We start from the raw sequence: 27,869 nt of genomic DNA, 5'->3' as shown, positions 1-27,869 counted from the left end.
AACTGGACTGGATTTTGAGTGAGAGGGCAGATGGAACAGAACTGGCTGCCTATAAAGGGGTGATTTGGAAAGGAATACGCACCAAGTCCCCTAATAAAATTGATGTTGATGCTTTAAAAGGGGAACCTCTGAAAGATGACCAGAATCCAGCAGCATACATCGACATACAGTTGAAAAGATGGCGCCTAGAGGCTGAAAAAGATGTGGAAAATGATCCTGTTTTGCTCACTCTTTTCAGAAATGCAGTGATCACATCGATGCCAAAGGAAGTCACCCGGCGCCTGGAGGACGTTGTTGGCCTGGCGTCCATGTCCTCGCAGCTGTTCCGTGATCATGTGATTCATGCAGTAACCCGATACAGAAAAGACCTAACCAAGACCTCTGAACAGGACCTCCAGATTCAAAGGAAACTGGCACAGATGCAACTAAACGATCTGCAGGGCAAATTGAAAGAAAAGACTCAAGCTGTTGTGTTCACAGATCCAGGTGCGGGTTAGACTGCTGGAGTTCCTGAGTCAACACAGGCCGCCAGTGGTCCCCAGCCGTTCCGCCCTTCATACTCAAGGCTTGGTACTCCCTCGTCTGGGGCGTGGCAGGGATCCAACCGCTGCTGGTATTGTGGAATGTTTGGACATTTTGCAAGGGCTTGCCCACGTTTTATGTCCCTCCCAGCAGGTGGTCCTGGAAGAAACGGAGGCGTCCCTAGAAGAGGTGGAGGTGGAGCCCTGGGTGGCACACGACCAAGACCCTCTCAGTTTTAGGGGGGTCCAGAGGATCCTGCGGGTAAAGGTTCGTACCCATTGATTATGCATACACGCACCGACCCCATGATAAATGTACAAATTGAGGATCGACAGGTCCAAATGATGATTGACACGGGGGCGACCCATTCATGCATACAGGGATCCCTTGCCAAGAACCTTCCCATGTCAAACAACTTTGTCAAGACAGTAGGATTCTCGGGAAAAAGTCAACTGGTCCCTATTACTGATCCAGTGAAGATGAAAGTAGGAAATGATGAAGTTACCCTGCCCATTTTGGTTTCGGACCAAACTCCTGTCAATCTGTTAGGAAGAGATGCACTTTGTAAACTGGGCCTCAAAATTTTATGTTCCCCTTTGGGAATATATGTGGCAGAACCAGCAAATGTTTATTGGCTGGGGAACATAGAGGGGCTTCTGGGTTCGGAGTTGGAAAAATGGAAGACATGTATAAAGGCCTGGGCCCCGGAAGGTTCTCCACCAACATTACCTCCTCACTGTACAATGTTCTTTGATCCATCAGCCAGCTCAACCTTTCAGGATAGGTGGGAAAAGGAGACGGAGGTGTGTAAAGGTTGAATTGAAGGCTCCATATATCCTGATTGGAGGCCAAGGCGCAGCATTAAAGGTAAACCACAATACTTTTATTGATAAATGGTACTGTGTTACTCAATCCTTACCACACATTACACTGTTAGTAAACCCAGGATACCAGTCCAGGGACCTCGGTCCGATGGTAAGAACCGCAGAACACTTGACATGGAACAGTACAGAGAACCCGTTAATCTCTCTTTCAGATGATGGATCAATGTTAAGGATTAGGTGTGATCTGTCATTACAAGCAACACCTCAGATGGTGGTGCTACCAGGAAAAAACATAATGATGACATGCAAAACCAACCCCCTTGGTTTTAACAGTGATCTGGAAACCGATATTTTAACACAGGTTCCGGACCAACTGTGGTCCAGACATGAGACGGATGTGGGACTGGCAGTTTCAGCCAGCCCAGTTACTGTCAAATTAAAACCAGGTGCAGTTTTACCTTGGCGGCCACAATATAAACTTAATCCCGCAGATGAAGAAGGGATTGGAATCCTAATTGATGGGTTTTTAAAAGTAGGAGTGCTGATTGAGATTTCTAGCCCTTGTAACACCCCAATTCTTGCAGTTCTAAAAGCAGATAAATCAAAGTACCGACTGGTCCACGATCTAAGGGCAATCAATGCCATTCTTGAAGATGTCGCGGCAGACTTTGCTAATCCTCACATACTGTTGAATGCTATCCCTGCTAAAGCTAAGTTTTTTACAGTAGTGGATCTTTGTTCAGCATTTTTCAGTATCCCTCTGGCAGAAGAGTCACGATATCTGTTTTCGTTTACCTTTAGAGGTCGACAATACAGCTACGCCAGAATGCCCCAAGGACTGACAAGCAGCCCCGCGTGGTTTGATCGCGTGGTGAGTCAGGATCTACAGGAGCTGGATTTGAGCGGCGTCCTAATCCGGTATGTAGACGATATATTGATTTGTTCAGACACCATTGAAAATTGTCAGCGCGACTCGATCAAAGTGCTGCAGAGACTGGCAGAATGTGGACACAAAGCTTCTCGGACAAAACTGCAATTCTGCCAGCCTCAGGTGGAATTCCTTGGCAGAGTAATCTCCCATGGAACAATAGCTCTGTCTCCTGACCACCTCAAAGGCATAAGTCGAGCACCGCGTCCACAGACATGCGCGCAACTAATGACCTTTTTAGGTATCACAGGATTCAGTGCGGAGTGGTTGGAGGATTATGCAGTAAAAACGGCACCACTCGGGGATCTTCTGAAGTCTTCTGAAGATAGGACTTTGAGGGGATCTTTGGAGTGGACCACGGAGGCACTGTTGGCTTTTGATGTGCTCAAGCAGGAACTGCAAAATGCCCCAGCGCTGAAAATGCCAGAATATGATAAACCTTTCTATCTTTATGTTTCAAACAGATGTAACATGTATGCAGCGGCTGTATTGACACAGGATTCATGTTCTGGTGGAAAGAAACAACCCATCGCTTACTACAGTACAAAACTGGACGACGTAGCACGGGGGTGGCCCCCCTGCTACCAGGGCCTCGCAGCTGTTCACATGGCGTATGAAAAGGCGTCTGCAATAACTAAGTCATATCCTGTGGTTATTTACACCCATCATAAAATCACAGAGTTGATCAATCACAGCAAACTTGTTCTGACAACAGCACGTTGCCTTCAGTATCCAATCTCACTTTTGTCTCTGTTAATTCCAGAGTGTCATAAACCAGACCACTGTGGGCGAGATGAGGTGATACATCGAATACAACAACAGGGTTATTGGGCGCCATACCTGCAGGCATTGGTGACGGATGCGCTAAATCGGTGCGAGATATGCTCGCATAATAACATTCGAAAAGGTATTGTCACCCCCACAGCGCGAATTCCTGTCCCGGAAGGCCCGGTTCGTCATCTGATTTTAGATTTTGTGGACATGTTGGTCCCGGTACACGGTAAGCGCTACCTTTTGGTGGTTTTTGATCATTTCAGTCGTTGGGTGGAGGCCATTCCGTCAAAGGACATGGGGGCGGGAACAGTCATAAAGTTCCTGGTCCGTGAGGTGATCCCTAGGTTTGGCTTGCTGTCCATCCTTTCATCAGACTCGGGACCAGCATTCACCAACAAGGTCTATGAGGGCGTTCTGCGCCAGCTCGGAATCAAAGTCCGCCATGGAAGTATCTACACTCCCTCCAGTCAGGGAGGGGTGGAACGAGTGAATGGCACACTTAAAGCAAAAATTAATAAGATTTGTGCATGTACTGGTTTGCGGTGGCATGACGCATTACCGCTGGCCCTAATGAGTTACCGCATGCAAGCTCATCGGGTCACACATTTGTCTCCTCATGAAATGTTAACAGGTCGTCCCATGCCGGGCCCCCAGTTTCGGGGTCCTTTCAAAGGACCCCCGCTGGAGCAGTTGGAGAAGGAGCTGCACAGTTATATGAAACAGTTGTCTGCTATCCATAAAGCAATTTATTTTCAGGAAAAAGCAAACGAGCCCAAGCAGGTCTCTGTGACATCGGGTCCAGTGGTGCCCGGGGATAAGGTGTACATTAAGGAGTTTCAAAGAAGGTGGAACACTCCTAGACGCCGAGGTCCCTACACGGTAGTCCGAGCCACCCCGACTGCGGTCCAGGTAGAAGGAAGCTTCGCTTGGCACCACCTGAACCATTGTTCGTTGGCAACTACGACCAACAACTGCAAAACGGGCCCTGGGGACTGGTCGGGTTGTGCAGCGTTCTCAAATGACCAGTCCCCCAAAAGGGGAAGTATCGCCTCGCATGCATCTGACGAAGATAGTCCTGTCAGGGCAGATTCAGAGTTGTCGCCCGATGATGTTGTGTCTGAAGTTCCTGTGGTTTCTTCTGTTGTTCGGGACAGTAATCTCGGCAGGGACAATTCAACCAATCCGGACCCGCAGCAACAGCTACTACGTCGTCCCATCACCAGGGCCTTCTCAAGGAAACAGAGGGGCAACTGCGCAACGAGGGAGCGACCTCAGTGACCAAGGGGAGTACGACTCACATGCCAAATGTCATTATCAGTCAGGTCTCTTGCCAGCGTGCACCCGCACACATCTACACACTACCTGTGACTCAGTATTTCAGAAAGATGTAGTCCTTTTGGCACAACATAGGCGGAAAGTAAGATCAATTAAGGAACAAGATGTAGAGGGGCATAACATTCCAGTGAATCCTGGGATGGATGATGAACACGGTGCTCAGGGAGGAGAGGCTTTGGGGTCCAGGCTAGACCCTCTGGGCTCAGACTTAAGTGTTTATGTTACCACAGCTGCAACTGCCAAGAAATGGGGAGTTCACTTTGTAAAGGAGGAGTCCACTCCCCCTCCAGCTGCGGCTCTGGTCCAGGAGCCGGATAAGGTTGGTCTTGAAGCAATCATTACTCCACGCCCACAGGCAGGAATAGGTAACCATCAGACAGTACCAGGTGTGTTGGGGTATGAACACTTAGCACATATTACGTCCCTAATGGTTGACCAGGTATGGGCTGCTGCGTGGAACACCCTGGAGGGTCTATTGGAGATTGGGAAGGTTGTAAGTTCTTACCAGACCACAGTTAACACCCCTGTTGTGAATAAAGTTGATTTTACACCTGAACCGCAGCCCACCGTGGTTACTGATGGCCAACCAGACAATGGGGTGGTTGAGTCATTCACCCTTCCCCCTCAAGGGTTAGATACTTTGGTAAATAGTTATCATGATAAAACATTAAAGGGGGGGGAGGTCAAGAATGTAAAGGGGCAACCGGAAGTACGAGGGTTTAGACCTAGTGAAGATTACTTATGGAAGGAAGCGATGGCCAATACTTGGTATCGCTGGGCTTGGCTGTCAGTAAAGGAATTGACATCGGAGGAATGCATATGGTGCTCAAAGGCGCCTGGAGCCCCTCCGGTTGTTGTCCCAGATAAGTACAGCTCTTGGGAGTGTGCCCAGGAACAACGCCAAGTGTGTGAAGAGGAAGCGTTCAAGTCTACAACGACGAATGCTTTCTTCGGGCTCCCGATGTGTGGTATGAAGTGTAAATTACTTTATGGGGCCCAGAGGATGCATGGTTATTTGAATAAGTATAGGGGTTACAAAATCCAGGAATTGTGTGAACCTTACCAGGTGGCAAATACTGCCATGGCCCCTCCCACGGTTTACGAGGTGGACTATAACGCCGCATACGAGTGTTTTGCCAGCGGAGGATTTCTCCAGCAAAATGGGATAATGGTGGGGAACACGACGGTAAGATGTAATGTCACATGGGTATTATCATGGTTCCCAGAGTCTGGTGTGTCTCCTCTCTTCATAACAAAAGCAGTATGGTTTGAGATCCCGGAGCCTATACATCAGGACTGCAAGGATATGTCAATCACGGTTCCAACCCTATTTTGGTTCGGAGACCAATCACATGCGGTCGCTGATAGTTTCTGGTTATGTGGAAATAATCTGCTACGTAGCACCCTACCCCCCTCTTGGGTGGGGTTGTGTGCTACTGTTCGCTTAAAGGTGCCAGCTATGGTAGTATACAATGGTGTAAATAATATTCTTAACCTAGAACAAGACAAGGGCGCGCTGCGTAGGAGTAGGCGTCAGGTCTCGGGTTCTCATGGGGTATATCGGGATGCAATTGGAATTGCTAAAGGGATTCCTGTGGAATTTTCGGCCAGAAATGAAGTAGTGGCCGGCATAGAATCTATACTACCATGGATAACTGTGAATAAAAATGTTAACTGGATAAATTATATATATTATAATCAACAGCGGTTGTTCAACCACACCATCAAGGGACTGAGTGCACTAGGAGAACAGCTACATGAAACTAGCAGACTCGCACTACAGAACAGGCAAGCACTGGATTGGCTTCTGGCAGATAAGGGTGGAATATGTCAAATGTTCGGGGAAGACTGTTGTACCTTTATTCCAGCTAACACAGCGCCGGATGGTTCCTTTACATCGGCCATGGATGAGATAATACGGGTGGGAAGGGAGGTGCGAGGGCATGCTGGGAAGAGCGACTGGTCTCTTGATTGGTTGGACCAGTTAATGGCTGACTGGAAAAATGTATTGATAAAGGTGGGAGTTGGGTCAGCTTTGGTTCTGATCCTTCTTTTCTTGTTTGGCATGTGCATCGTTCCTGCCCTGAGGAGAGCATGGAGTACGAGTCTCAAGAAACAGACCTCTGTCATCATGGCTGCCCAATTGGTCCGTACTGAGTTGGACCTGTGACGTCTCAATAGAACTACAGTCGGTTGGACAAAGGGCGGCAGCCTGTGACGAAAGGCTGGTGACCCAACACTCCTGTTTGCCTCCGGACTGGAAAAAGACTCTATCTTGTGTTATTCACGTGTGGGTTTTGTAGTCAGGAATCTTCTGTAATAGGTTATCCTTGTGAAAACGGATTGTAATGTAATTTCTCTGTTGTGTGTGTATGATTAATTTCTGTCATAGTACTTAGAAGGTCTCCTGCAGGGGTTCACTGGCCTACCCGTGCCTGAGTGTCAAGTAAGATCAAAAGTTACCGGTGCTCGCCCAGAGGGGGGGCACGGGGGAATTTTTTCTCCCTTCGGGGTTTTTTCGCCCTCGTACGGGAGGTTCAGATTGGCTCCTATGTTATGCTTGAGACCTGCGTGTGTGGACAAGTGTGCGTAAAAAGGTTTCCCTATTGTAAGTTTCAGAGTATCGTCTTAGGGCCGATTACTCTGAAATATTTGAAAGGGGGAAATGTGGAAGTATTAATACATCAGAGTTGAAAAACAACAGGTGCAGTGGCCCTGGTCAGCACAATATTAATAGTATGACATTATAACATGATATCAAAGTGATGTCAACTAATTACCAGTCAGCCCTAAAAGGCTGTGTGTGTGTATACAGAAATAGTAACAGGCAGGCTATATAAGCACGGAGAAATGAATGTACGTGGTCTTTTATCCTGAAGGGGTGTCCCCCTGTTCGGCCGAATAAAGGAAGATCATTAAAGACCTCTGTCTGCAGACTCTTAATATCAGCAAGCCCTTTTGATAAAGAATTTATCTACGACAAATTCACCTGGAACACATGAGAAAACTGAAATTAAATCTCTTCTTGAAAGAAAACCACAATAGGAGTAACGTAATCCTAGGAATGAGTAAAGTAATCCTAGGAATGACTGAAGTATTCCTAGGAATTAGTGAAGTACTCATATGACTGAGTAATGTTGTTGTACTAATAAGTAAAGTATTCCAAGGAATTAGTAAAGTAGTACTAGGAACAAGTAAATTAGTCATATGAATGAATAAAATAGTCCTGGGAATGAGAAAAGTAATCTTAGGAATGAATAAGGAATTAGGAGTTTACATAAAATGAATTATTTTAATCAAGTTATGTAAAAAGTATAATCTTCCTTTCCCCATATTTATTTACATTCCCAGAGTTCTTAAGAGAGAGCCACCACCAATATGATCATGTGCAGTCACTTCCTCGCCAAAGCACTGAAGCTGGATGAAGACTGATGTCATTTGTTTACAATGGTAAGATGTATTTTGATAGACCGTCATGTTCACATTAACAAATCTGTCCAAATCTCCTTTTTTTAATTTATTTTTTAAAACATGACCATAATTTAGTTAGAACATCAGTGCTTGGCCGTGTAGAAACACTGACTGACTCACTAATTAATCCTTTTGCCGTTTTTGTCACATTCCAAACTATGTTCTTATTGTGGTGAACCATAAAGGAATAGGCATTGTCCCAAGGTGAAAAACATAAAATGCTATGAAAATGCATCACTGCTTAAAACTTGGACTTTTAAATGTGCTTGATTTGAAAAAGAATACATTAGTTTCATTTCAGTGCAACACATTTCCAAATCCTGATTTAGAATGCATTTACTGCAGCTTTCAGTCACAAGCTGCTGCAAGAACTAGTGTGCTGAAATTTAATTTGTCCACACACTTTCACAACATGGTAAAACCCCCCATTTTTAATTATTAAAGGTTCAGTTTGTCTGAGAAACTCTTTATATTCTCAGTCTTCTCTACTGTTGCCATTTAACCCCATAATGGCAGAATTTATTTATAGTTTTAAAATAAAATAAAATAAATTAATTAAAAAGACTGGAAAAAATTTAAGTTAAATTTCATGTATAAAAAGGACAATAGATGATATAAATCTTAAAAAATGAGGAAATAAATACATAAATAAGAGTGAATCAACGCAAATAAATCAGAATACCTAGAGACAAAGAAATAGAAAAAGGGCAGAAGTGTTTAGAAGCAAATTTGCGATACCAGGTGTTTAGTGTTTTCTTTTGCATCAGTCAAATTCAAAACAGATGTAAATATTTAGAAAATGTGTCAGGTTTAATGTATTTGTTTCAAACATTTTAAAAAGGATAAGGCTTAAACGATAGTAAAACCTTTGCAGCAACAAATTCACCCTCTCCTTTGATGAGGTTGCTGGGTTGACTTCGGTGGGAGGCACTTCATCAGAACACATGAACACTGGCCACTGCTGGCTGCTCATTTTAACTTGGTAGGCAGGGGAGATGAGAAGCCGTTCGGGGGTGAGTGGGTAAGGGTTGGGGTAAAGAGGGGTTTTTTGGGAAGAGTAAAGGGGATAACGAGGGAGTCAGCTTGGATCCCGATCCTGGCCGACCACAAGTTGTTGGTGGTTGCATTGCTTAGTGGGATTTTGTTTAACAATGTTTATTTATATTGTTTTGTGAATAAAGTTTGTAAATGGCAATAATTGCTTCAAGAAATAATTGCTTCAATCAGCATTGTCACACAAACATTGTTTCACCATTAAAACAACCAAAACTGACTTTTTAGATAACAGTTGAGTCAATGTTGATAAAATGTCAGTATTGGTTGAAAAATCAACATTTATTCAACATTGATCATTGATACAGTAGTGCAAAAGGCATAGCAGTTGTGCAGGTTTAGCTTATATACTGGTAAAGTTACGTGTCCATGAACAGGTCAGAGTTGATGGGAGGGGGATTTAGAGTCTGGGGGTTTTGTGGGCTGGGGGCAGCGAGGGGAGGGGGGGGGGCAAGGCAGGGAAAGAGTTCAGCATCCTGACAGCCTGGTGGAAGAAGCTGTCGTTCAGTCTGCTGGTCCTAACAGAGGTTCTCGGGAGTAATAAATGTTTTCTGAAGAAATAAACGTTCCCTGGACTAAAAATTCTTGGGAGTAATAAAAGTTCTCTGGAGTAATAAACATTCGTTGGAGTAATAAAAAGTCTCAGGAGTAATAAATGTTCTTAGGATGAATAAACGTTCTCTGGAGTAATAAACATTCTATGGAGTAATAAAGGTTCTCTGGAAAAATTAACCTTCTCAGGATTAGTAAACATTCTCAGGAGTAATGAACGTTCTTAGGATTAATACATGTTTTCAGGAGTAATAAACATTCTCAGGAGTAATAAATGTTCTCAGAAGTGATAAACGTTCTCAAGAGTAATAATCATTCTCAGGAGTAATAAACATTCTCTGGAGTAAAAAACGTCCTCTGAAGTAATAAACGTTCTGAGGAATAATAAACGTTCTCAGGATTAATAAACATTCTCTGGAGTAATAAACGTCCTCAAGATTAATGAACATTCTCTGGAGTAATAAACGTTCTCAAGATTAATAGAAGTTCTTTGGAGTAATAAACATTCTCTGGAGTAATAAACGTTCTCAGGAATAACAAACTTTCTCAGGAATAATAAACATTCTCTGGAGTAATAAACGTTGTTTGGAGTAATAAAAGTTCTCTGGAGTAATAATCATTCTCTGGAGTAATAAACGTTCTCTGGAGTAATAAACGTTCTCAGGATTAATAATCGTTCTATGGATCAAGAAAGATTTTCAGGATTAATAAAAGTTCTTAGGATTAACAAACATTCTTAGGAGTAATAAAAGTCCTCTAGAGCAATAAACATTCTCAGAACTAATAAAGGTTCTCTGGAAAAATAAACCTTCTCAGGATTAGTAAACATTCTCAGGAGTAATGAACGTTCTTAGGATTAATACATGTTTTCAGGAGTAATAAATGTTCTCAGAAGTGATAAACGTTCTTTGGAGTAATAAACATTCTCAGGAATAATAAACATTCTCAGGATTAAGAAACATTCTCAGGAGTAATGAAAGTTCTTAGGATTCATACATGTTTTCAGGAGTAATAAACATTATCAGAAGTAATAAGCGTTCTCAAGATTAATAAAAGTTCTTTGGAGTAATAAAAATTCTCAGCAGTAATAAACGTTGTCAAAATTAATAGAAGTTCTGTGGAGTAATAAACATTCTCAGGGATAACAAACGTTCTCAGGAATAATAAACATTCTCTGGAGTAATAAACGTTCTCAAGATTAATAGAAGTTCTTTGGAGTAATAAACATTCTCAGCAGTAATAAACGTTCTCAAAATTAATAGAAGTTCTTTGGAGTAATAAACATTCTCAGCAGTAATAAACGTTCTCAAAATTAATATAAGTTCTTTGGAGTAATAAACGTTCTCAGCAGTAATAAACCTTCTCAAAATTAATAGAAGTTCTTTGGAGTAATAAACATTCTCAGGAGTAATAAACGTTCTCAGGAATAATAAACATTCTATGGAGTAATAAACGTTCTTTGGAGTAATAAAATTTCTCTGGAGTAATAATCATTCTCAGGAGTAATAAACATTCTCTGGAGTAAAAAAGGTCCTCAGGATTTATAATAGTTCTCTGGAGTAAGAAAGATTTTCAGGATTAATAAAAGTTCTTAGGATTAAAAAATATTCTTAGGACTAATAAAAGTTCTCAAGATTAATAGAAATTCTTTGGAGTAATAAACATTCTGTGGAGTAATAAACGTTCTTAGGAATAATAAACGTTTTCAGGAATAATGAACATTCTCTGAAGTAATAAACTTCCTCAAGATTAATAGAAGTTCTTTGGAGTGATAAACATTCTGTGGAGTAATAAACGTCCTCAAGATTAATTAACATTGTGTGGAGTAATAAACGTTCTCAGGATTAATAGAAGTTCTTTGGAGTAACAAACATTCTCTGGAGTAATAAACATTCTCTGGATTAATAAATGTTCTCTGAAGTAACAAACGTTCTCAGGAATAATAAATGTTCTCAGGATTACTAAACATTCTCTGGAGTAATAAACGTCCTCAAGATTATTAGAAGTTTTGGAGTAATTAACATTCTGTGGAGTAATAAACGTGCTCAAGATTAATGAACATTCTGTAGAGTAATAAACGTTCTCAAGATTAATAGAAGTTCTTTGGAGTAATAAACATTCTTAGGAGTAATAAACGTTCTCAGGAATAATAAACACTCTCTGAAGTAATAAACGTTCTTTGGAGTAATTAAAGTTCTCTGGAGTAATAATCATTCTCAGGAGTAATAAACGTTCTCTGGATTAAAAAATGTTCTCAGGATTAATAATCGTTCTATGGAGTAAGAAAGATTTTCAGGATTAATAAAAGTTCTTAGGATTAATAAACATTCTTAGGAGTAATAAAAGTTCTCTGGAGCAATAAACATTCTCAGGACTAATAAAGGTTCTCTGGAAAAATAAACCTTCTCAGGATTAGTAAACATTCTCAATAGTAATGAAAGTTCATAGGATTAATACATGTTTTCAGGAGTAATAAACATTCCCAGGAGTAAGAAACATTCCCACGAGTAATAAATGTTCTCAGAAGTGATAAACGTTATTTGGAATAATAAACATTCTCAGGAGTAATAAACGTTCTCTGGATTAATGAATGTTCTCTGAAGTAATAAACGTTCTCAAGAAAAACAAACGTTCTCAAGATTAATGAACATTCTCTGGAGTGATAAACGTTCTCTGGAGTAATGAACGTTCTCAGGAATAATAAACATTCTCAGAATTAATAAACATTCTCTGGAGTAATAAACTTCCTCAAGATTAATAGAAGTTCCCTGGAGTAATAAACATTCTGTGGAGTAATAAACGTCCTCAAGATTAATAAACATTCTGTAGAGTAATAAACGTTCTCAAGATTAATAGAAGTTCTTTGGAGTGATAAACATTCTCAGGTGTAATAAACGTTCTCAGGAATAACAAACGTTCTCAGGAATAATAAACATTCTCTGGAGTAATAAACGTTCTTTGGAGTAAAAAAAGTTCTCTGGAGTAATAATCATTCTCAGGAGTAATAAACGTTCTCTGAAGTAATAAACATTCTCTGGAGTAATAAACATTCTCAGGAATAATAAACGTTCTCAGGATTAATGAACATTCTCTGGAGTAATAAACGTTCTCTGGATTAATAAATGTTCTCTGAAGTAATAAACGTTCTCAGGAAAAACCAACGTTCTCAGGATTAATGATCGTTCTCTGGAGTAATAAACGTTCTCAGGATTAATAGAAGTTCTTTGGAGTAATAAACATTCTCTGGAGTAATGAACATTCTCAGGAATAATAAACTTTCTCAAGATTAATAGAAGTTCCTTGAAGTAATAAACATTCTGTGGAGTAATAAACGTCCTCAAGATCAATAAACATTCTGTGGAGTAATAAACGTTCTCAAGATTAATAGAAGTTCTTTGGAGTAATAAACAATCTCTGGAGTAATAAACGTTCTCAGGAATAATAAACGTTCTCAGGATTAATAAACATTCTGTGGAGTAATAAACGTTCTCAAGATTAATAGAAGTTCTATGGAGGAATAAACGTTCTTTGGAGTAATAAAAGTTCTCTGGAGTAATAATCATTCTCAGGAGTAATAAAAGTTCTCTGGAGTAAAAAAAGTTCTCAGGATTAATAATCGTTCTATGGAGTAATAAAAGTTCTTAGGATTAATAAACATTCTTAGGAGTAATAAAAGTTCTCAGGATTAGTAAACATTCTCAGGAGTAATGAACGTTCTTAGGATTAATACATGTTTTCAGGAGTAATAAACATTCTCAGGAGTAATAAACGTTCTCTGGATTAATAAATGTTCTCTGAATTAATAAACGTCCTCAAGATTAATTAACATTCTCTGGGGTAATAAACGTCCTCAAGATTAATAAACATTCTCTGGAGTAATGAACGTTCTCAGGAATAATAAACGTTCTCAGGATTAATGAACATTCTCAGGAGTAATAAACGTTCTCTGGATTAATGAATGTTCTCTGAAGTAATAAACGTTCTCAGGAAAAACAAACGTTCTCAGGATTAATAAACATTCTCTGGAGTAATAAACTTCCTCAAGATTAATAGAAGTTCTTTGGAGTGATAAACATTCTGTGGAGAAATAAAAACGTCCCCAAGATTAATGAACATTCTGTGGAGTAATAAACGTTCTCAAGATTAACAGAAGTTCTTTGGAGTAATAAACATTCTCTGGAGTGATAAACTTTCTCAGGAATAATAAACGTTCTCAGGATTAATAAACATTCTCTGGAGTAATAAACTTCCTCAAGATTAATAGAAGTTCTTTGGAGTAATAAACATTCTGTGGAGTAATAAACATTCTCAAGATTAATGAACATTCTATGGAGTAATAAACGTACTTTGGAGTAATAAAAGTTCTCTGAAGTAATAATCATTCTCAGGAGTAATAAATGTTCTCTGGATTAATAAATGTTCTCTGAAGTAATAAACATTCTCAGGGATAACAAACGTTCTCAAAATTAATAGAAGTTCTTTGGAGTAAAAAACATTCTCAGCAGTAATAAACGTTCTCAAAATTAATAGAAGTTCTTTGGAGTAATAATCATTCTCAGCAGTAATAAACGTTCTCAAAATTAATAGAAGTTCTTTGGAGTAATAAACATTCTCAGCAGTAATAAACGTTCTTAAAATTAATATAAGTTCTTTGGAGTAATAAACGTTCTCAGCAGTAATAAACCTTCTCAAAATTAATGAAGTTCTTTGGAGTAATAAACATTCTCAGGAGTAATAAACGTTCTCAGGAATAATAAACATTCTATGGAGTAATAAACGTTCTTTGGAGTAATAAAATTTCTCAGGATTAGTAAACATTCTCAGGAGTAATGAACGTTCTTAGGATTAATACATGTTTTCAGGAGTAATAAACATTCTCAGGAGTAATAAACGTTCTCTGGATTAATAAATGTTCTCTGAATTAATAAACGTCCTCAAGATTAATTAACATTCTCTGGGGTAATAAACGTCCTCAAGATTAATAAACATTCTCTGGAGTAATGAACGTTCTCAGGAATAATAAACGTTCTCAGGATTAATGAACATTCTCAGGAGTAATAAACGTTCTCTGGATTAATGAATGTTCTCTGAAGTAATAAACGTTCTCAGGAAAAACAAACGTTCTCAGGATTAATAAACATTCTCTGGAGTAATAAACTTCCTCAAGATTAATAGAAGTTCTTTGGAGTGATAAACATTCTGTGGAGAAATAAACGTCCCCAAGATTAATGAACATTCTGTGGAGTAATAAACGTTCTCAAGATTAACAGAAGTTCTTTGGAGTAATAAACATTCTCTGGAGTGATAAACTTTCTCAGGAATAATAAACGTTCTCAGGATTAATAAACATTCTCTGGAATAATAAACTTCCTCAAGATTAATAGAAGTTCTTTGGAGTAATAAATATTCTGTGGAGTAATAAACATTCTCAAGATTAATGAACATTCTATGGAGTAATAAACGTACTTTGGAGTAATAAAAGTTCTCTGAAGTAATAATCATTCTCAGGAGTAATAAATGTTCTCTGGATTAATAAATGTTCTCTGAAGTAATAAACATTCTCAGGGATAACAAACGTTCTCAAAATTAATAGAAGTTCTTTGGAGTAAAAAACATTCTCAGCAGTAATAAACGTTCTCAAAATTAATAGAAGTTCTTTGGAGTAATAATCATTCTCAGCAGTAATAAACGTTCTCAAAATTAATAGAAGTTCTTTGGAGTAATAAACATTCTCAGCAGTAATAAACGTTCTTAAAATTAATATAAGTTCTTTGGAGTAATAAACGTTCTCAGCAGTCATAAACCTTCTCAAAATTAATGAAGTTCTTTGGATTAATAAACATTCTCAGGAGTAATAAACGTTCTCAGGAATAATAAACATTCTATGGAGTAATAAACGTTCTTTGGAGTAATAAAATTTCTCTGGAGTAATAATCATTCTCAGGAGTAATAAACATTCTCTGGAGTAAAAAAGGTCCTCAGGATTAATAATAGTTCTCTGGAGTAAGAAAGATTTTCAGGATTATTAAAAGTTCTTAGGATTAATAAATATTCTTAGGACTAATAAACGTTCTCAAGATTAATAGAAATTCTTTGGAGTAATAAACATTCTGTGGAGTAATAAACGTTCTTAGGAATAATAAACGTTTTCAGGAATAATGAACATTCTCTGAAGTAATAAACTTCCTCAAGATTAATAGAAGTTCTTTGGAGTAATAAACATTCTCAGCAGTAATGAACATTCTCAGGAATAACAAACGTTCTCAGGAATAATAAACATTCTCTGGAGTAATAAACCTTCTTTGGAGTAATAAAAGTTCTCTGGAGTAATAATCATTCTCAGGAGTAATAAACGTTCTCTGGATTAAAAAACGTTCTCTGGATTAATAATCGTTCTATGGAGTAAGAAAGATTTTCAGGATTAATAAAAGTTCTTAGGATTAATAAACATTCTTAGGAGTAATAAAAGTTCTCTAGAGCAATAAACATTCTCAGGACTAATAAAGGTTCTCTGGAAAAATTAACCTTCTCAGGATTAGTAAACATTCTCAGGAGTAATGAACGTTCTTAGGATTAATACATGTTTTCAGGAGTAATAAACATTCTCAGGAGTAATAAATGTTCTCAGAAGTGATAAACGTTCTCAAGAGTAATAATCATTCTCAGGAGTAATAAACATTCTCTGGAGTAAAAAACGTCCTCTGAAGTAATAAACGTTCTGAGGAATAATAAACGTTCTCAGGATTAATAAACATTCTCTGGAGTAATAAACGTCCTCAAGATTAATAGAAGTTCTTTGGAGTAATAAACATTCTCTGGAGTAATAAACGTTCTCAGGAATAACAAACTTTCTCAGGAATAATAAACATTCTCTGGAGTAATAAACGTTGTTTGGAGTAATAAAAGTTCTCTGGAGTAATAATCATTCTCTGGAGTAATAAACATTCTCAGGAATAATAAACGTTCTCAGGATTAATGAACATTCTCTGGAGTAATAAACGTTCTCTGGATTAATAAATGTTCTCTGAAGTAATAAACGTTCTCAGGAAAAACCAACGTTCTCAGGATTAATGATCATTCTGTGGAGTAATAAACGTCCTCAAGATCAATAAACATTCTGTGGAGTAATAAACGTTCTCAAGATTAATAGAAGTTCATTGGAGTAATAAACAATCTCTGGAGTAATAAACGTTTTCAGGAATAATAAACGTTCTCAGGATTAATAAACATTCTGTGGAGTAATAAACATTCTCAAGATTATTAGAAGTTCTATGGAGGAATAAACGTTCTTTGGAGTAATAAAAGTTCTGTGGAGTAATAATCATTTTCAGGAGTAATAAACGTTCTCTGGAGTAAAAAACGTTCTCAGGATTAATAATCGTTCTATGGAGTAATAAAAGTTCTTAGGATTAATAAACATTCTTAGGAGTAATAAAAGTTCTCAGGATTAGTAAACATTCTCAGGAGTAATGAACGTTCTTAGGATTAATACATGTTATCAGGAGTAATAAACATTCTCAGGAATAATAAACGTTCTCTGGTTTAATAAATGTCCTCTGAATTAATAAACGTCCTCAAGATTAATTAACATTCTCTGGGGTAATAAACGTCCTCAAGATTAATAAACATTCTCTGGAGTAATGAACGTTCTCAGGAATAATAAACGTTCTCAGGATTAATGAACATTCTCAGGAGTAATAAAAGTTCTCTGGATTAATGAATGTTCTCTGAAGTAATAAACGTTCTCAGGAAAAACAAACGTTCTCAGGATTAATAAACATTCTCTGGAGTAATAAACTTCCTCAAGATTAATAGAAGTTCTTTGGAGTGATAAACATTCTGTGGAGTAAAAACGTTCTCAAGATTAAGAGAAGTTCTTTGGAGTAATAAACATTCTCTGGAGTGATAAACTTTCTCAGGAATAATAAACGTTCTCAGGATTAATAAACATTCTCTGGAGTAATAAACTTCCTCAAGATTAATAGAAGTTCTTTGGAGTAATAAACATTCTGTGGAGTAATAAACATTCTCAAGATTAATTAACATTCTATGGAGTAATAAACGTTCTTTGGAGTAATAAAAGTTCTCTGGAGTAATAATCATTCTCAGAAGTAATAAGCGTTCTCAAGATTAATGAAAGTTCTTTGGAGTAATAAACATTCTCAGCAGTAATAAACGTTGTCAAAATTAATAGAAGTTCTGTGGAGTAATAAACGTTGTGAGGAATAATAAACGTTCTCAGGATTAATAAACATTCTCTGGAGTAATAAACGTTCTCAAGATTAATGAACATTCTCTGGAGTAATAAACGTTCTCAAGATTAATAGAAGTTCTTTGGAGTAATAAACATTCTCAGCAGTAATGAACATTCTCAGGAATAACAAACGTTCTCAGGAATAATAAACATTCTCTGGAGTAATAATCATTCTCAGGAGTAATAAACATTCTCAGGAGTAAAAAACGTCCTCTGAAGTAATAAACGTTCTGAGGAATAATAAACGTTCTCAGGATTAATAAACATTCTCTGGAGTAATAAACGTCCTAAAGATTAATGAACATTCTCAGCAGTAATAAACGTTGTCAAAATTAATAGAAGTTCTGTGGAGTAATAAACATTCTCAGGGATAACAAACGTTCTCAGGAATAATAAACATTCTCTGGAGTAATAAACATTCTCAAGATTAATAGAAGTTCTTTGGAGTAATAAACATTCTCAGCAGTAATAAACGTTCTCAAAATTAATAGAAGTTCTTTGGAGTAATAAACATTCTCAGCAGTAATAAACGTTCTCAAAATTAATATAAGTTCTTTGGAGTAATAAACGTTCTCAGCAGTAATAAACCTTCTCAAAATTAATAGAAGTTCTTTGGAGTAATAAACATTCTCAGGAGTAATAAACGTTCTCAGGAATTATAAACATTGTATGGAGTAATAAACGTTCTTTGGAGTAATAAAATTTCTCTGGAGTAATAATCATTCTCAGGAGTAATAAACATTCTCTGGAGTAAAAAAGGTCCTCAGGATTAATAATAGTTCTCTGGAGTAAGAAAGATTTTCAGGATTAATAAAAGTTCTTAGGATTAAAAAATATTCTTAGGACTAATAAAAGTTCTCAAGATTAATAGAAATTCTTTGGAGTAATAAACATTCTGTGGAGTAATAAACGTTCTTAGGAATAATAAACGTTTTCAGGAATAATGAACATTCTCTGAAGTAATAAACTTCCTCAAGATTAATAGAAGTTCTTTGGAGTAATAAACATGCTGTGGAGTAATAAACGTCCTCAAGATTAATGAACATTCTGTGGAGTAATAAACATTCTCAAGATTAATAGAAGTTCTTTGGAGTAGAAAAACATTCTCTGGAGTAATGACCGTCCTCAAGATTAATAATAATAATAATAATAATGGATTAGATTTATATAGCGCTTTTCAAGGCACCCAAAGCGCTTTACATTGTGTGAATCCATTATTCATCCACTCCTCACTCATACCTGGTGATGGTAAGCTACGTGTGTAGCCACAGCTGCCCTGGGGCAAGCTGACGGAAACGTGGCTGCCAGTCTGCGCCTACGGCCTCTCCGACCATCACCGAACATTCATCCACACATTCATACACCAGCGATGCCAACACTGGAGGCAAGGAGGGTTAAGTGTCTTGCCCACGGACACAACGACAGATGACTGCGGGAGCGGGAATCGAACCGCCGACCTTCCGATCATTGGCCGACCTGCTCTACCGCCTGAGCCACTGCCGCTGAACATTCTCTGGAGTAATAAACGTCCTAAAGATTAATGAACATTCTCTGGAGTAATAAACGTTCTCAAGATTAATAGAAGTTCTTTGGAGTAATAAAAATTCTCAGCAGTAATGAACATTCTCAGGAATAACAAACGTTCTCAGGAATAATAAACATTCTCTGGAGTAATAAACCTTCTTTGGAGTAATAAAAGTTCTCTGGAGTAATAATCATTCTCAGGAGTAATAAACGTTCTCTGGATTAAAAAACGTTCTCTGGATTAATAATCGTTCTATGGAGTAAGAAAGATTTTCAGGATTAATAAAAGTTCTTAGGATTAATAAACATTCTTAGGAGTAATAAAAGTTCTCTAGAGCAATAAACATTCTCAGGACTAATAAAGGTTCTCTGGAAAAATTAACCTTCTCAGGATTAGTAAACATTCTCAGGAGTAATGAACGTTCTTAGGATTAATACATGTTTTCAGGAGTAATAAACATTCTCAGGAGTAATAAATGTTCTCAGAAGTGATAAACGTTCTCAAGAGTAATAATCATTCTCAGGAGTAATAAACATTCTCTGGAGTAAAAAACGTCCTCTGAAGTAATAAACGTTCTGAGGAATAATAAACGTTCTCAGGATTAATAAACATTCTCTGGAGTAATAAACCTTCTTTGGAGTAATAAAAGTTCTCTGGAGTAATAATCATTCTCAGGAGTAATAAACGTTCTCTGGATTAAAAAACGTTCTCTGGATTAATAATCGTTCTATGGAGTAAGAAAGATTTTCAGGATTAATAAAAGTTCTTAGGATTAATAAACATTCTTAGGAGTAATAAAAGTTCTCTAGAGCAATAAACATTCTCAGGACTAATAAAGGTTCTCTGGAAAAATTAACCTTCTCAGGATTAGTAAACATTCTCAGGAGTAATGAACGTTCTTAGGATTAATACATGTTTTCAGGAGTAATAAACATTCTCAGGAGTAATAAATGTTCTCAGAAGTGATAAACGTTCTCAAGAGTAATAATCATTCTCAGGAGTAATAAACATTCTCTGGAGTAAAAAACGTCCTCTGAAGTAATAAACGTTCTGAGGAATAATAAACGTTCTCAGGATTAATAAACATTCTCTGGAGTAATAAACGTCCTCAAGATTAATGAACATTCTCTGGAGTAATAAACGTTCTCAAGATTAATAGAAGTTCTTTGGAGTAATAAACATTCTCTGGAGTAGTAAACGTTCTCAGGAATAACAAACTTTCTCAGGAATAATAAACATTCTCTGGAGTAATAAACGTTGTTTGGAGTAATAAAAGTTCTCTGGAGTAATAATCATTCTCAGGAGTAATAAACGTTCTCTGGAGTAATAAACGTTCTCAGGATTAATAAACATTCTATGGATCAAGAAAGATTTTCAGGATTAATAAAAGTTCTTAGGATTAACAAACATTCTTAGGAGTAATAAAAGTCCTCTGGAGCAATAAACATTCTCAGGACTAATAAAGGTTCTCTGGAAAAATAAACCTTCTCAGGATTAGTAAACATTCTCAGGAGTAATGAACGTTCTTAGGATTAATACATGTTTTCAGGAGTAATAAACATTCTCAGGAGTAATAAATGTTCTCAGAAGTGATAAACGTTCTTTGGAGTAATAAACATTCTCAGGAATAATAAACCTTCTCAGGATTAAGAAACATTCTCAGGATTAATGAAAGTTCTTAGGATTCATACATGTTTTCAGGAGTAATAAACATTCTCAGAAGTAATAAGCGTTCTCAAGATTAATAAAAGTTCTTTGGAGTAATAAACATTCTCAGCAGTAATAAACGTTGTCAAAATTAATAGAAGTTCTGTGGAGTAATAAACATTCTCAGGAATAATAAATGTTCTCAGGATTTTTAATCGTTCTCTGGAGTAATAAATGTTCTTTGGAGTAATAAACGTTCTCAGGATTAATAATCGTTCTCTGGAGTAATCAGAGTTCTCTGGAGTAATAAAGATTCTCAGGATTAGTAAACATTCACAGGAGTAATGAACGTTCTTAGGATTAATACATGTTTTCAGGAGTAATAAACGTTCTCAGGTTTCTTAATTGTTCTCTGGAGTAATAAACGTTCTCTGGAGTGATAAACGTTCCCAGGAGTAATAAACGTTCTTAGGAGTAAAAGTACTAAATCAAAAGACAGTAATTTTCAGAGCGCTTATGGATGATTTCAGCTGCACATTAGTGAGGTTTCAGCAGTCAGACCGTGGCTGATGCTGCTGCCTGGAAATATGGGTGTCACTTTATGGCTCACAGTGGTTCAAGAATACTCTCAATTTATCAGGGGAAGCTGGATGACTGTAATTCTTCATGATGGGGATGGAGCACTCATCTGCTGCAGCTCCACTTCTTGGTTTACATTAATAAAAGAGGAGGATTTCTCCATATTTTCTGTGGGTGAAGATGGTTGCTTGGCTTATAGCTCCTAATTAGCTGGTAAGCCACTGCTACTAATCTGAGCATCAGGTTGGTGAGGAGGGCAGTGGGTCCCAACACAGACAGACGGCGTTGCCACCGTCCTCTTGTCCCTCCATTCATCGAGCCTTCCTCTCAAGCCTCTCAAGGAGCCAACACCCCATCGTCTGGTATTGATGATGCTGTGTCCCTTTGCTCTCTGCACATGATAAACTCTTCTGAGTGCTCCTCTTCAGTCCACCAAAGTACCACAGCTAACGCAGACTTCATTATTTTAGATTAAACAGACATATATCTATTTACACACACTCACCTGCCACTTTATTACTTATTACTTTATTCTACTTCCTGTTAAGGTAAGGCAAGGCAAATTTATTTGTATAGCACATTTCATGTACAAGACAATTCAAAGTGCTACTGGGTGTGGTTTAACTGGGAATGTAGACAAAAAAGACAACAATATCACAGTGCTCAGCAAATGAACCTAAAATATATATAACAGTAGCCAGCTCCATACAGTTAAGAAGTAAATGTAGGGAATGGAAGCATCCCTTGAGTATTTTAAGGAATCAGTAGAATATACTGGAACAGCTTATACATTGAGTGATATAGACTTTGATGGAGATATGGCTATTTTACAGAAGTTGGAATTAAAAATGTAATACAAAAGTTAAAAACAGGGAAAGCAGCTGGAGTAGTTGGAGTGATCAATGAATGCACAGATGATCTCCTGGTGCCTGTTTGTTTAATATGACCTTGGACTCTGGGGTTGTCCCAGAGGACTGATTGGTGGGCTTAACTGTTCCACTATTTAAAAACAAAAGTGACATAAAGGATTGTGACAACGACAGAGCAATCACGCTCCTTAGCTGCCTGGGTTATTTATTTACAAATGTAATGAATGAAAGACTGTAAATTTTGTAAAGAAAGGAACATACAGAGTGAAAGCCAAGCTGGGTTTAGAAAAGATTATTCGACCACTGACCACATATTCCTCTTAAAGCAAGTGGTTGACCTGTACTGTCATAAAAAGAAGAGGCTTTACTGTCCCTTTATTCATTATAGTTATGCATTTGACACTGTCTGGCGGGAGTCATCATGGTGTAAACAAGTCTAACATTTCTGGAGAGGGGAAAAAGTTTGTATTAAAAATATAAAGTTGTGTATTTTTGTTAATGGAAACAAATCTGAATTCTTTATGAGTTTAAATGGAGTCAGACAAGCGGGTGACTTATCACCACTGCTGACTTATCACCACTGTTCTTTACATTATTTATTGAGTTAGAAAGTTACTTATTGCAGAGAGGCTGCCGAATAATTATTCTAGAAGATACTGCACTGAACACTCTCCGTCCTGATCACACAGATGACATATTGTTATGTCATCAACAAAGCCAGGTTTACAAAATGGAATTAATTATATGTGCAAATATTATAATGATTGTACATTAAAAATTAATAGTGGGAATACTGAAGTCATGATATTTGGACATAGAAAAGGTCAGAATAATTTAAGTTTTATGTGTAGTGAAAAGAAGCTGAAGGTAGTGTCTTGTTTTAAATATCTAGGTGTCTTTTAATTCTAACGGTTTAAGTTGACTGTATGAGAACTTAATGATGCTGCCGCTTAGTCAGTGTTAGCTGTTCTCTCTAAACGTAGAGCATTCTGCCGTCACCATAACCCCCCAACCTCTTTGACTAGTTATGATTGCCGGCGAGGTGTGGGGATTACACCTTTGTTTTTGAAATATATTCTCAAAGTGAGACTTGTAACAGCATGGTGCATGGGGAACTGGGCAGATACATTAACTGGACTGGATACTGGGGGAGACTTGTTCAGAGCAACGGCTGCAAATTCACTACACAGCTGTAGAGGTACTTATATAAGACTATACATGTCCCTATGGCAGGTAAAGGACATACTGGCTGTGGCCTGTCCTACATCTGGATCACTCACCATCCTGACAATGTTAGCTGGCTTAAACAAACTGTGGAACAGGATCTGAAAGATCAACATGTGATGTTTATGATGAAATTAAATCAGAAAATAAAATAGAAAAATATCTGTTACGTGAATACCTTAGTTGTAGGCAAGCAATTTGTAATTTCAGAAGAAATGAGACAAGAAGTCTTAAAGTAAGCGGCTGATGCAAAGGTCTAGAAAGAAGTATGAGAATCTGTCTGTGCTGCGTGGTTGTGGGGAGATGAATTTCACGTTTTATTTGAATGTAGCAATGTATGGGTTGTTTAATTTCGGCAAAAGTATTTCGCAAAACATTACTCGCAGCATCCATTAGTGTATAATTTCATGATGCTTCTTCAGTCAGAACAATACTGAGCTCCTTCTGAAATGGGTCCGACCTCTTAATGAGTCCGTATATTGTTTATTTTTAGGTTTTTGCATGACGTTGGTGCTTTATACCACGTACTTAAGCCAAATTGAATGAATGAATGAATGAATGAATGAATGGTCCAAAAGTCTCTGGATCTCTGTCACTGTGGTCAAGCTGTGGAAGCATCGAAGTAAGGTACTCTGACAAGTTGTTTTGCAGCTATACAGCTAAACAACTTTCTGTTAATATTTTTGTGGCTATTTGGACTCTGAGTATTTTACTTAGACTAACCCACACAGACCTGCAATGCCGTCTGTTATTCTGGCAAAAGTAAGATAAAATGGACCACATTCAACTCGTGGGAGTGAACTCTGAACTCAGCAATGCCTCCTAGTGGAGAAACTGACTTAACAACCACGGCAACACATGGCATGGACATATGACAATGTTTGAAATGGACGTCGCTATTTATGTATGTATGGGAGCAGAAATGGCCAGTGGCCTTGCAAACACAAACAGGTGTTTAAAAATATTACTGAAAAACATTTTGAAAAAAAAAAAAATAAATAAAATCAAACAGACACAAAGAAGGGGGATCAAAATATTGTTTCACAATACAGAAGTCCACATGGCCTCCATCGCCCAAATAGCAGTAAGGGGTCGTCTGTAGTTTCAAGTGAACTAATATTGGTGTCCATACATTTTAAACTTCTGTCACCACAAACCTCGTACCTCAATTTTTCAATGTGTGAAACACCGTTGAATTCCCTGAGCCAGTGTTCAAAGGCAGAGAGTCAGATTTCCGCAGTTTTAAAATATACTTCGCAATAACCATGCCAAATGCTATCAGAATTTTAATTATGATCCAAGTTTTCCATAGTCCTGGAATATCCAAGCAGAGCAGTTCCAGGATCAGGATCAATGTTTACATTCAATGCACAAGAATACCATCTAAAGATGGAGCACCAGAAACTATGAAGTGTCGAACATACCAAAACTCAGGCGCTAGTGTACAATAAGCCGTCTTGCACCTACTACAGAGAGACGAGGTCTGGGGGAAGATTTTATGTAACTTTGCTTTTGAAAAATGTAACCTGTGTAAACCTTTAAATTGTATTATTTGAAGTCTAGCGTTGATGGAGCAGTGGTGGTGATTATTTAATGATTGCTTTCAGACATCATCCTTGATTCCATTGTTGAGATCCTCCTCCTACAATTGTTTGATCTTCATTGTGCAATCCTCTGTAGAAAAAAATAACCAGCAATGCGATCAATCCTTTAGCCTCTGGAGAACCAAGCAAGATTTTAAATAAAGAGTTTTTCCTATGGAAGGGAATTAAATGATGAAAAATTTTGTTGTGTCTAGTTTCTTACTTGAAAATAAGGGAAAAGTGTGTTTTAGGCAAGGTCACTCTCTAAAAACAGCAACTATGAATGAGGGGGTAAGCATGATTATGCCAGATAGGTGCAAGCACAGACATGTTTGGAAATTCACAAAACTTCCTGATTTGTAACCAAATATTTTGACAATTATATAAAATATAACGTTCTCCTTTACAAGTCGCTGCTGGCTTAGGTGACTGTGTTCAATTGCCAACCAGGAAGGAATTTTAGCTGTTGGCTCCCGGTTTAGTTGCCAGTATACCTTTGCTCTAACATTGGCAGCCCAATAATAATATAAAACACAAGGCAGGCTTAGGCCTCCATTTTCCTTTGGTTTTTGATCTGAAGATCTGAAGGTTTTTCTGCCTCAGTTACATCAGCATGTGGATTTCCCAACAAGGGAAAATTACACACTGTTGTTTACATTAACCACAAAGGGGCCTACAAAGCATCCCCCTCCTCCACATCACCTTCATACTGAGACCTGTGTGGCCAGAGGGGCCTCCTCTGCACTACGACTGGGACATTTTCAGACAGGCTGCCACAGTGGTCAATAAGAATAAGAACCTTTATTAGTCTCTCAGTGAGGAAACTGCTTCGCTGCAGCAGTACAGGTGAAGGAAGCAGAAATACACAGGTGATATAAACAAGAACACACACAATAAGTAATAACATGTCCAGTACCTGGTCTGCAGGGTGAGTATGTACAGGATATAAATATGTACGTAAACATGTATGTAAACATGTAAAGACAGTTTCAAGTGTGACAGCAGCAGGAGGTAAGACCTGCGAGGATGGACCAGTCTGTCCCTGAAGCTGCTCTCCATTAACATCCATCATAATAGGTGCTTTTTGACTGTAGGAACCTTTTGTAGTTCCTATAACCTTTTCAGGAACCAGGACATTTTTTCACACATTCGGACATATAGGAACTAGGGGTAAACGCCCTAAGTTTCTAGAACCACTTTAGCTCCTACTCCGAGGCAGGGTCTTTTTGAGGTTCTATAGTAACCCTTATGACTTGACTGGTAGCTCCGCCCCTTGCCATTTTCCGCTTCTTGTGTCTGTGCCATATTTAAAAACACTACAGTTGCAGCTACGACAACAACAACAACAGAGCATGCAATAAATGGACCGACGAGGAGATCAAAGCTCTTTTCACAGTCTAGGCCACAGAGGATCAGAGAGGCTTTAAAGGCTTGCAGCCTCAGATCTCTCAGAGAACGCAGAGACTTATAACGCAAAGCCATGCATGGAGAAAACTCACACAAGACTACAAATAAGTTAAGGACCACAACAACTGAGTTGGGACTGGAGTGGGACGAACCAAAGAACCAGAAAATTCAACACCTTGGACCACGATCCTGCCTGCTCAGGCAACGCCTCAGCGACGGACTCCTGGGCGGGGCTTCTAGAGGCGATCATCTGCAGTGAAAACACCCTCAGAGGATTTTGAAAGGTTTGGATGGATGGATGAATGGATGGATGGATGATGAATGGATGGATGGATGGATGAGTGGATGGATGGATGGATGGATGGATGGATGGATGGATGGATGAGTGGATGGATGGATGAGTGGATGGATGATGGATTACATTGTAAACGATGACTATTTTCTGTCGGGATCAATGCTGCAGGCTCATTGATTGGTGATGAACAGATGTAGATCAGTAACATCTCTGGCCTTTGGTGAGCAGCAGAAGCAATGACACAGTTTCTATCAGAAGCCATGTTTGTGTTGAACTCAATGTGGAAGAGTTATGAGCTGTCTCAGAGGGGTGGAGTTTGCCTGAAGCACCTGTGGCGACTCCACACAGCCAGCAACAACCTCACTGCCTTCAAACAGAAAACATCAGAGGGAACCGCAGACGAGAGCAGCAAATGTTCATTTCTACCCCGAAAGACATATATTTCAACAAGTGACGCTATTATCAATCAATCAATCAATCAATCTTTATTTATATAGCACTTTTCATACAAGAATGCAGCACAAAGTGCTTTCCAGCAGACATCTCCATCAGTGTGTGAATGTGTGTGTGAATGGGTGAATGTGATGTATAATGTAAAGTGCTTTGGGTATCATCCCAGATACAGTAAAGCGCTATATAAATACGGACCATTTACCATTTACCATCTAAACAGACACACACACTGACACACACAGTGGTGTGAAAAAGTCCTTGCTCCCTCTCTGGTTGCTTATTTTTACATGTTTGCAAAAAATGAGGGATGTCTGTTGTGGTCTAGATGCCAACAGTGCGTTGATAATTTAACCTTGTATGTGTTTTCATAGATAGAATACAGGTTTCACGTATCAGACACACTGTTAATTAATCCCCAAGCTCTGTGGAATAATACAGTCCAAATCTGAGTATCCTAGGTGGTAGTTTTTCAACAGGACCTGGTTTAAGGAGGTCAGGGTCCACAGAAAGCAGTGGATTGACCCTTTTTCTACATCACAGATCAGAAGCTAACTTCATCAGCGTCAAAACTTTT

At 38.2% G+C, this 27,869-nt stretch overlaps 2 protein-coding genes and 1 long non-coding RNA gene across 7 annotated transcripts in view; 2 read left to right on the top strand and 1 right to left on the bottom strand.

Annotated features, from left to right (window-relative positions):
• epha8 (eph receptor A8) overlaps positions 1 to 27,869 on the bottom strand; it is a 265,597-nt gene that overhangs the window by 185,252 nt on the left and 52,476 nt on the right. The gene's annotated exons all lie outside the window — the stretch shown is intronic.
• On the top strand, positions 305 to 6,908 carry LOC121637533. Its single transcript, XM_041981749.1, has 2 exons — positions 305 to 789; positions 3,038 to 6,908. The coding sequence occupies exon 2, from the start codon at positions 3,256 to 3,258 to the stop codon at positions 4,324 to 4,326; it is 1,071 nt and encodes a 356-aa protein (XP_041837683.1). The 5' UTR covers positions 305 to 789; positions 3,038 to 3,255; the 3' UTR covers positions 4,327 to 6,908.
• LOC121637554 lies at positions 2,443 to 24,910 on the top strand. The gene is made up of 3 exons (XR_006009868.1): positions 2,443 to 2,815; positions 8,873 to 8,875; positions 24,900 to 24,910. It is a non-coding gene; the product is annotated as an uncharacterized LOC121637554 (long non-coding RNA).

Source organism: Melanotaenia boesemani, chromosome 3, assembly GCF_017639745.1.
Source record: "Melanotaenia boesemani isolate fMelBoe1 chromosome 3, fMelBoe1.pri, whole genome shotgun sequence".
Classification (NCBI taxonomy): Eukaryota; Metazoa; Chordata; class Actinopteri; order Atheriniformes; family Melanotaeniidae; genus Melanotaenia; species Melanotaenia boesemani.
Note: the sequence above shows the minus strand (reverse complement) of the source record. Positions and strands in the feature narration are given on the sequence as shown.

What these genes read in the sequence shown, in the direction of transcription:
- LOC121637533 (XM_041981749.1), top strand. Translation starts at nt 3,256, where the DNA reads ATGTTGGTCCCGGTACACGGTAAGCGCTACCTTTTGGTGGTTTTTGAT.